Below are 10,687 nucleotides of genomic sequence, written 5' to 3'. Positions count from 1 at the left end.
GGTGCATGTGCCGCGGGGTTGTGGGGGGGGGGGGGGGGGGTGGGGGTGGGTGGGGTTCCCCTCCTCTGTCTTATCTTCACCTCAATTATCTCAGGTTCAGCTTCCCTGCTGAGCACATTCAGCAGGGAACGTTTCCAGCTGCGTTAAGCACCATTAAAGAGGAATTAACATATAAGCATTTACAATATGAAGTCATGCATAAAACGCAGGGAGAGTCGGGGTTCAGAGTCTCCATACATGCAATTATCTATTATGAGTATGTAAATGTCCGGGACCATTATAAGACATCACGTCCCTCGTGAGCGACTGAAAACCTTAGTAGTAAACTAATGGTACACAGATGCATTATTGTATGGCAGGTTATATCAACCCTCACTGGCACTTGGTGATTTATGGAGCAGCGGTGGGATCCAGAGCTGAGCCTGTTCTGCTGCACATGTGATAATTCACAGAGTAACGACAGTGAGCATGGTTAATGGTTTGGTCGACTTGTGTGCGAAGATCTAATCTACGAGACACAAAGAAGTTAATTCACTTTCACCATGAGGAGATTTCTGACCCTGTGAAATAGCTTTCAGAGTCGGTCAAGCCTAGCTTGAATGAGACTGATATTATGCAAATATGACTTATTATATTACAATATGTGGTTTTGACATTGCTGGGGGTGTACAGCACAGAGGAGAGGGAGTTCAGCGCTACAGCACAAACACTAGAGCAACATCATTGGCTAGCAATGATCATACACCATGCCTTGTCCAACCTACGCGGCACCTGAAGTGCTCTGTGACCCCTGAGAAAAGACGTGCCTCCCCCACTACGGAATTCACTGCAATACACAATTACTGACTTCCACAACTAAAATAATGAAAACTATCGAGGAGAATTACATCAGAACAAAGTCTTTCTACCTCGTGTACTCAGCTGTCATGTAGGACATCAACTGGAGGTTACCACGAGCACAAACTCTGACCCAACTCCTCACTGCAGATTCCTCGTCAGAGTTTAAGGCCACAAACAAATGACTCTGAGACTCCTAAAATGTCGATTATGCAAATAGCTTATTTTTCATTACATTAGCAGGTATTGATTAGTGAGTAAAGTCATACAGACAGATGTGGCCGGTCCACAAAGAGTGGGCTCATGCTGAAATACTTTTTAAAAACATATACGAAAACAAGCCTTTTTTTAAGTGTACTTTGAGAAGTGAAGAACCTCCAGACTGCCATTAATCTTTGGTGCTGATGATGTGTTTAGGGTTTTGTGCTGATCCCAGACCTCTGCGGCAGAGCTCCAACCATGAGTCACTCACACCGTCAATGTGAGAAATGAAGGTGACATTAACTTCTGGAAACAGAAGCATCCAAATATCTCCTCAGGCTTCGCAACTCCACTGGCTGGGACTGGCATGAAATAAAAAAGTTTTTCTTTGTCGTAAAATCACTCTTATAGACTTGGACACCCGAGTGGCCGTGAGGACTCCCATTGATTAAAGCATTTGCCCCGGGGCAGGTGTTACATTCACAAGCTGCTAATGCCAATTTTCCTGAGAGCCGCAGAGTTCCCGACTCACGGCATCACTCTCCTGCTCTCAGTGGCTCCGTGCACCGTGGATGCTCTTAATGAATTATGAGGATTGACTATACTAACAGCACACTGCTTCCAAATCCCTGTTTAATTGAAACACGATGGGAGCGGAGCTGAGGGGTGATAAATTGGAACATCCGCCTGGTAATGAATCTGCCATCTGTTGCTACGATGACCAGTTGATCCTTAAGTAGGTGTCTTACAATGGAGAACAAGGAAGGAGAGCAGGAGGAAGGGAGGGACATTGACATTGACATTGAAGATCTCTGTTTCACTATGTGGATCAGAAAAAATGTGCTGAACTTTTAACAGGTTGCAGTTAGCCTCGGTCACTGCTAAGAAACTATGATTCTTCTGATTTCATTTAACAAAAAAGGTCAATCACAGCCCTAAAGATCCTTGGTTTCATCCTTCTTTCTTAATAGTCCATATACAATAATATGATTGACCAGTCTGACTGTTTTCAACCATACAGCGGCTGTAGCCTTGACACCAACTCACAGCATCACATTCACTTTTCAGAGTTTGTATTTTCTGTGTTTAGTTAGACGTCCCAAACTTTCCCAGCAGCACCTGGGGGTTAAGCATTCCCATCAGCACGGTGTTGACTATTTTCACCCCAAAGAATACTTCAGAGGACGATGGCACGGCGCCCCAACATCAGTGGGAGGGCTGACCATCCTCCACTGATGAGTTTATTAAGTTCAGTGATGAATGATGGGAGAGAGGGCAGATACAGAGAGCATTCAGTGTCAATGGACTCCATCGGTCCTCTGTCACACAGAAGGACAACAGCTGCAAAGACCATAACTGTGACAGAACCAGCAGTTGAACATCACAGCAGGCGGTGAGACTGCAGCGGCTCAGAGGACGAGGGGAACAGTCGCTCTTTAGTCTGACTACAGTCTCTTAATGACTAAAGCAGTGAGTAATGGATGACTGCACAAATAAACAAGGTCTTTCTTAAAGGTTGTTTTCCTGTTAGCTTCTCCTAACAACCTTGGTTTATAAAACCCAAGTGTCAGCTATGAAGTGTTGGGCTGAGACGGTCATCCTTAAAATAAAATGTGGGGTCGATCCCAGAGTTTATATGCAGATGTGTCCCTGGGCAAGACATTGAACAACAGGTTGATGCAGCGTCAGTGCAGAGTTTTTAAAGTGTCAAATGGGTAAAGATGGAGGTGCACAGCAGTCTGTGTGACTAGAAAAGATTCAAAATGTTATAATTGTTCTATTTTAATACAAATATAATCATATATTCACCACATTTTAATTTGAGATGTTTTTACTACTTATAATACATAAAAAGGAATAGCATAAGGCATAGAGGTATTTTGAATGTTTTATGCTGTTGAATGAATGTTTTTAAGATTGTAACACTAAAATGAATATGAAAATGAAACTAAAATGAATCAACAATTAATTATACAGTTTATTAAGACAGCAATCCTTCATGATTTTTTATGTGATTCGTTGCAAGAAAATTATTTGTTTGATGAGTGTTTAATTTGAAAGAATATGTTAAAGAATGTTGACAGATCAACCTGTCGTCGCAGCTCTGTGCAGTGTATTACTGTTGCTGCTTGAACGGCCGCACAAACTCCACAAATACTTCTGTCCCAATGGAGACGCTGCCACAAAGAACCAGGAAGAGTTCAGGTTCACAGTCCACGCGTCAAAGATCATCGGCGTTCCAGTCGTTCGACCCTCACACACGATAACAGAATCTGTTCTGTATTGTTTCTCCAAAAGCTGAATGTTTATGCAGTTTAGAAAACCACTGAATAGAGAGAAAAGTAATCAAGTCGCTGCATCATTTAGCAGATATATGTAAAGATGCATATTACAATTCAAATGATGTGAAAAGAAAATCATTAGCTTTAATTAGTGATGAGAAAACAAGATCTCAAACGACAGGTAATAAATATACAAATGTAGTTTAACATCAATCACAGATGGTTCACTCTGAAGGACAGCTGAGACGGTTTCTCTCTCTCTCTCTCTCTCTCACACACACACACACACACACACACACACACACACACACACACACACACAGAGTCAGTATTGACACCATTAACACGACCAGCCACTCGTTGAGAAGATGAAATGAGTCTGTTCAAGCATGAGAGCATCGAGTTCAACCTCTCGAGCTTCGACACACGATCTGCTGCTCTCACACTGGAAGAAGTGATTTAATCACACACAGTCACACTTCAGAGGCAGCCACGTTTGTGTGTCTTTCCTGTCTGCTTGACCCCCAGAACATTCTCTAACGTGTCAGCCTTTTACTCTCACATCATGGTTTAAATTTCAGTCTTCGTTGGAAACATAAACATCGTTCAGAGCGTCAACATAGTCCAGTTTTCTGCTGCTATATTTCGACCTAACGTTTCATGACTTCAAGTTTCGTTCTTTCAGGGTTACAGGTAGAGTGAGAGCCAATCACAGCTGGCGGGGGAAATTCCAGAACGTACAGCTTTTAGGGCAGCGGTGGCTTAGTGGTTAAGGAAGTGGACTTGGGTCCGGAAGGTTTCAGGTTCGAGTTCCCCCAGCTGCCAAGTTACCATTGAGGTGCTCTGAGCATGGCACCGTCCCCACCCACTGCTCCCCGGGCAGATTAAAGCTGCCCACTGTTCACTTTGGTGATGGGTTAAAAGCAGAGGTCACGTTTGGTTGTGTGCAGTGTTGAGCTGTGTCACAATGACAAGGAGTTCACTTTCCTTCCTTTTGTTATTGATACTGAGGGGAAGTATATCATTCAAATTTCTTTAACCTCTTGCCAAATTGTGATGTCGAGGGGAAGTCATTAACCTCGGCTGTGTGGGGTTTTTAAAGCGAGGTCAGTATGTGCTGCAGTTCCTCCTCTGTCCAATAGATGACCGCAGTACCACCTTCAGGATCACCTCACCTCCGTTCCCTCTAACGAGAGTCTCCATTAGCAGCCAGCTTCGTTTGTAAATGCCAAGTCGGACATCTGGGTGTTGAGGCGAGGTGATGCCATCGTCCATGTAAGGCAGTGATCTCTCCAGTCAGGCAGTAAATGTCAGACTGCTCATCTTTCTCACTCTCTCTCTCTCTCCCTCCCTTTTGCCAATCTTTCTCACTCTCTCTCTCTCTCCCTTTTGCCGTGCTCACACTTACACAAACGCATGCAGCAACTACAGAAGAACCTTGTTTTTAATAAGAGTCTCCACATTATTACATGTTTGTCACAGAGAGGCACAAGGTCAGATCAAATTAAATCTATAGATGTGTGGACGAGCTGTGAGCGTCCTGTTCCAGTGGCTCACAGGAAGAAACACCTGCAGCACTCGGGACGTTCAAGTCATTTTATGTTTTATGGATAACCAATAGAGAAAAGGACGTCTGTTGCCATGACAACAGGAGGGTCTTAGCACCTTCTAAAATAAGACTGAGATGAGACGGATCAGTGGAAGCTGCTGGGACAGCCCCGAAAATATTTAACACACCCCACAAAGTATAACACGTAATCCAGCCTGGATAATTAGTTCCTTTTTCTTATTAGAAAAAATGATAGATTAATAAAATGATAGATAGATATACTTAGACTTGAACGACTACACACCATCATAGGCTGTTGATCTAAAGAGAAGCCATTACTATATTATGATCTACTTCCACAGCTGCTGTAAATCAACACACTCTTTGCAGAGGAAACAGTTTTACCTTCATGAGCACAGACTCGCTGAGCTTTTCTCTGTTGACAATCTTGATGGCCACTTTCTGACAGGTGACGCAGTGGACGCCGAGCTTCACCAGACCTGAAACACAAGTGGGTAGAAGTCACATGATATGACACTTTTTAATTGGCCCTGTCACCGGGTTGGAGACCTTCTTGAAATCTGTAACTTTTCCTTTTTTGGAATGCAGCATCAGCAGAACACTACGGTGGTTCTCAGACCGGAGCTGAGTGGGTGGCAGCAAACAACTGTTCAGCTGCTGTTCACTGCGACTTAACAACTTGGCCTCAAATGTAAGTGGGTGGTGTTGTTCCACTACAGATGAAAAGGCTAATGGTAGGCAAATGAGATACACGTCTATGGGGAAAGCAACAATGGATCAATCACATAGTCAAAATGGAGAATACAAATGGCTGCACCTCTGCTGAGGCATACTACAAACTGCATATATTTCAGATGTATTTCCACTCATGAACACACCTGTGAAGACTTTTGCATTTTTATATTGATCAACGAGGTCAAATTTAACTCCGTGGAAATTCACAACATTCTGATTAAATCTCACACCCTGCCCTTCGTCAGCTGTTTACAACAGTGTTTAGATGTTTGCATGTGGTCAAAGTTATTGGGATGATGAATGTGTCAAAACAAACCGCTGCTTCTTTTTACTAAGACTATACATCAGTAAAGCCTGGACCTTGGCACTTTGAAGGAGATCCAGTGAATTCCAGATAGTGTTTGACATATTCACAGAGCAGGACTTTAAGAGAGCACTGAAGCGGTGAGAGAGCGTTTCCTAAATTTCCCTGAGGATCAATAAAGTATCCGTGGGCAGGAGCACAGGGAGCCGTGTATCACACACAGTCGTTGCTACTTTGAAGGTTCAGGTTATAGACGAAGCCTTGGAACTTTATAATCACACTTTGTATCAAGCTGTATTTAAAACACCGTTCTTCTCAGACTCTTAAGAGGCTTGTTGACATTGTTCATCCAAACATTTGCAGCTGCACATTATTAACTAGTTTATGAAGCAGATTTACTTCAGACCTCATAGTTCGGGACCAAGGTCAGACATTTTCAATTTGATCTTGTAATTCTAATGTACCAGAACAAATGAACTGCGACCATTTTCAAAATAAAATGCTTGGTGACCAGAAAGAGGTAGTGAATAAAAATGGGTTCCTGTGCATAAAAAAATTAATATTTATAGATTATATTATAGTCCCAGTGGCTTAAAGGAGTTTTAAACAATGTTCAATAATAACAAAATTCAATGAAACTTTTTTTTTAAGTAATAAGTGCAATGATGGATAAGAAGAAGGGCTTTTACCCCCAACCAATGCAGGGCCAAAGGGCTGTTTACTGAGAATGAATTGCAATTTTTTTTGGACAAACAAAAAATTCTCTCTATTTTGTGACAGACTTGACAGACTCTCATCTACCACATCTACACCCTTCAAAACTGATGAATGCTCACTGGACTTGAAACAGCTCACGTAACAACAGGTCTGGGGGGAAAAAAACTAAATAAAATGCATAGAAACGTGGACTGCCTGGTCATGTTCTGGAAAGTTCTTGTGTCTGACTTGGCCATTACAGGCATTAAAGGGAGAGATCATTCTGAAGTCTTTAAGATAATATAAAATAAAACAGAGAGATAAAAAAGATAAGACAGTAACCTCCTAACAGCTCACGCTGCTCCTCTGGCTCAGTGCTGATGGGCAGAACATGACGTTGCAACAAAAAGACCTGGCACTGAGCCAAACACTTTCCCAACTGAACCTGCAATATATTACAAATGGTGAGCTCTCTCTTGGCTCACTGTAAAGCAGGCTAACGACACAAAACACACAGCTTGTGAGTTCTCGGACACTGAACATTACATGATTGTCTGCAAAATGAAAGTGAAGAAAGTGAATTACTTGTGTAACCCGTCACCGTAGTAAAAGGGGAGGGGGCGGAGTTTAAATGCACAGGGAGCACAGTGCCACGCTCAGTAGACCTCAGTAGTAACTTGGCCGCTGGTGGACTCCAACCTGCGACCTTCCAGAGCAGAAGTCCGCTTCCTAAACCACCGAGCCACCAAAGCCGCCCAGACTTGTGCTCAAAGGTCATGCTAAAAACCAGCCGATTCCGTTCCCTGGCCATTCCATCGTTCTACAATAATTTAGCAGTTGGTAAACCAAGCATCACTGAGTCACAACTCACTGTTGTTGAAGAGAATATAAAACAAAAACCAACATCTATTTTCCAGCAACTCCAGCAATTCTCCTGAGAGAAATGTCAACATGCAACATCTTTATCTTCTGTAGTCACAGTGTCTTCATCCATCCATATCAAAGTCCCGACACGAGGGAGTAGCATTTACTTTGTAGTGAAGGTCTGCAGGCAGAGACGGAAAATGCCACCGCACATATGCAGATCTTCATTACCTCACGCCGCACCTGTACCTACTGCTATTTGAAGGTGATTTCCCAGTGGCAATTTCCATCAAAGAGGAAACAGGCAGAGACAATATGCTATGCGGGTGTTTAGGCCAATATGGCAGCCTGGAGACCTTTTTGTGTCTTCATTTAAATGTAAACTGGCTGTGAGTGACATTCACCAAGTTTTACTGTTGTTTTTGAAGAAGGCACGGGTAAGAACTGGTCAATAAAACTGTTCAAAGGACCGTACAGGCCGCTCTGGATGAGACGAGTGACACCACCTGTGCGCTAACCATAAGACGTCGAACAGTTGTTTCTGAATGCTCTTGTTATTTCCTCCTTTTGGCTTGTCAAAGCTATTCTTGTCTCGCAAAAGCCCAAGTGTCTTTTTTGTGAAACAATATTTCAGATTGCTAATGTTCATGTTCATAATGATAGGTTGTCAAACAGTGGAATCATTAAACAAGCAGACTAATGATTGCAGCGGATTGGACCATTGGGACCCGGTTCTATACTAGAACTGTTTTCATGAAATCCCATCTCTAAACATTTGACTGAATGGGTGAGTGAAATGTGTCGATAAAGGTAAAAAAAATGATATAATAATGATATAATATGTTATGAGGTTTTGAAAAACAATCAGGATACAGGAAAAACAACCTGATTTCTCCCTGAGGAACACACACACTCCAGTTCAAATTAACTGCATGGGACAAACATGACCTTTGATGACCTTTACGTAACCATCCAGCATGACATCTTTTCCTTTCTACGAAAAAACAGACATGAGATATATATAAACAGTAGAAAATGTTCAAACAGATACTTTGTTTGTCCACCCAGGAAAGCTATTTTGCAGTTAGATTTTTCACAAAAGAAATTGTGCAATAAATAAATAAATAAAAATAATTTTATTTATGAATGAATTTATTGTGTTATTTGATTTAGTTTTTCAGCTGAAATAGCCTGAATCTGCCACCATCCAGATTTATATGTTTTTCTCCCCATCTTCATGGCCCAGTGTGGACAAGAACAAAGACCTCTGTCCCTTCAAAGCACTCGTCCTCATCCATAATTACAGTGGAGCTTCTCTTCTCTTGTTATTACACAGCTCAGGCAAAATGTGAGGCAGTTCCAGTTTTTAAAAAAAGGTAATAAAAGCACTTTATTTTTGACATTTTCACTGTGTTTCCCAGTTCCCAGAATCAGTGAACAGACCCACAGCCAGGTCCTACGTTGATAATTTGACATTTCTTAATAACTAGCAACCGATGAGTTAACGGAAGCTCTTACATATTTCATCTCAATCACCTCTGTTAATGTTCACTCAGGGTGAGTGGTAGAACAATCACACACAATTATAGTCTTATTTAAAAGATGAACGTGAAGCCTGGAAAATGACTACAGCATCTAAATGTTGTGTTGGACTCTTCCCCCAGTGTCTCCAATAACCCAGACCATTAGTTTGCATGTAATAAACAGATATGTATTAGAAAAGGTCTTCAATTACAGTTACCGCTGCTCTGCTCTAAACGATTTCATTTGTTCACTTGTGCTCATCTAATAGATTCATTCGTCTTTTTAGCGTTTACTATGGCAACAGAACAGGCAGTGAGGCTGCGTCCAGAGAGCGGCCCTGGTGTTTATTTTGTGCTGAGACGCTTCCTTTTTCTAGAGCAAAAGAAACTATTTAAAAAGTTAGTAATTGAAGTGAACATTTAATCTGTGGTATGGCTCCTTCTCCTCAAATTACCTGGAAACCGGAGGCTTCTGCAGAGTCTTGTATCTTTTCAAACACCAGCTACTGAATGCTAGTCATTTTCATTCTCACTTGTGTATCACAATATCACATTTCATGACCTGCCTGCAGTGGTTTCCATGAAGGGTTTTAAATTAATGCCACACACAAACACAACAAACCCACAGCAGCCTAACTTCCTGTTGATCCACAGCTCCTTAATAAGGTGGAGAGACACAGCACGTCACATGGAGTCGATGCATATTTTTTTTATTCTCTTCCATCAGGCAAAAAGGTATTGATTAAGCCTCACATCTGAGCTGTAATCGCCCACCCAGCTGTTGGTCATTCAGTGCCGTCGCTCTTTGTTCCGACCCATCATCTGAGTCAAGAGCAGTGTAACATTGATTATCTGCTGCTACTGGTTTACCCGCAGAGCCCAGAGGTGTGCAGCTCTCCTGGTGCTGATAGGACAGGGCGACGCTGTTACAGGCGTGACAGGCTGAGACTAATGAGACGGCACAGACAGAGATGGGCCTGAACATTGATTCAACACGTTGAATTAAGCACTAACTCACACTTAGGCCGCCGCCCCACTCATTTCTCTAGGTCAGAGGAGAATAACTGGATCTGATACGATCAGCGTCTGACAGAACAGCTGCATTTGGTCACAGTATGTCTCCTACTGTCCTCAACATAGATTTTTTTTTTGTCATTTAAGTGCAATACAGGTAAAGAACCTACAGATAAGGGGGTATTTTTTGTTAGAATTTTCACGGGTAAGTCAAACACATACGGCTCTGGGGGTCAACATAACATAAGATAACAACATGAAAGCAGAAACAGAGGTTCTTACCTGCGATGTGACCATGTTGAGATAAGGAGTCAGACATCCATCAGAGAGCATGAGGAGAGAGCAGAAAAGAAGAGCAAGAGTGAGCACACAGGTCTACCTGGCAACAGATGAGGACTTTGCCCTCAGCAGCCAATCAGCTCCTTCCGGTTTGTTTTTAGTGACCTTCATTAGAGTCTATTTACTACCTCGACAAATGTGCTCATTTCTTTTTGTCTTACATCCACAAATACACACATACAGGATATATCTGTGTCAAGGTTAGTCAATTATTACAGTCTCTGCTCCACTTCACTCCCCTGACAGTATAAATCCTACTGAAGGTGATTTCCTTTCCTCCATCATTTCTCCGAGCTTGACAAAAACCAACACTAACCCTTTC

At 42.3% G+C, this 10,687-nt stretch overlaps 1 protein-coding gene across 3 annotated transcripts in view; it reads right to left on the bottom strand.

The window, feature by feature from the left end:
• The window catches only part of LOC107988123 (serine/threonine-protein kinase BRSK2-like), a 51,277-nt gene that overhangs the window by 10,991 nt on the left and 29,599 nt on the right, over positions 1-10,687 (bottom strand). For all 3 annotated transcript variants that reach the window (XM_017030764.2, XM_017030766.2, XM_025053647.1), the window contains exon 2: positions 5,275-5,369. In XM_017030764.2, the coding sequence (XP_016886253.1) occupies positions 5,275-5,369 (95 nt within the window). The remainder of the gene's footprint in view (positions 1-5,274; positions 5,370-10,687) is intronic.

The sequence above is a fragment of the Cynoglossus semilaevis genome, unplaced genomic scaffold (assembly GCF_000523025.1).
Source record: "Cynoglossus semilaevis isolate Cse_v1.0 unplaced genomic scaffold, Cse_v1.0 scaffold1507, whole genome shotgun sequence".
In the NCBI taxonomy this organism is placed as follows: domain Eukaryota; kingdom Metazoa; phylum Chordata; class Actinopteri; order Pleuronectiformes; family Cynoglossidae; genus Cynoglossus; species Cynoglossus semilaevis.
Note: the sequence above shows the minus strand (reverse complement) of the source record. Positions and strands in the feature narration are given on the sequence as shown.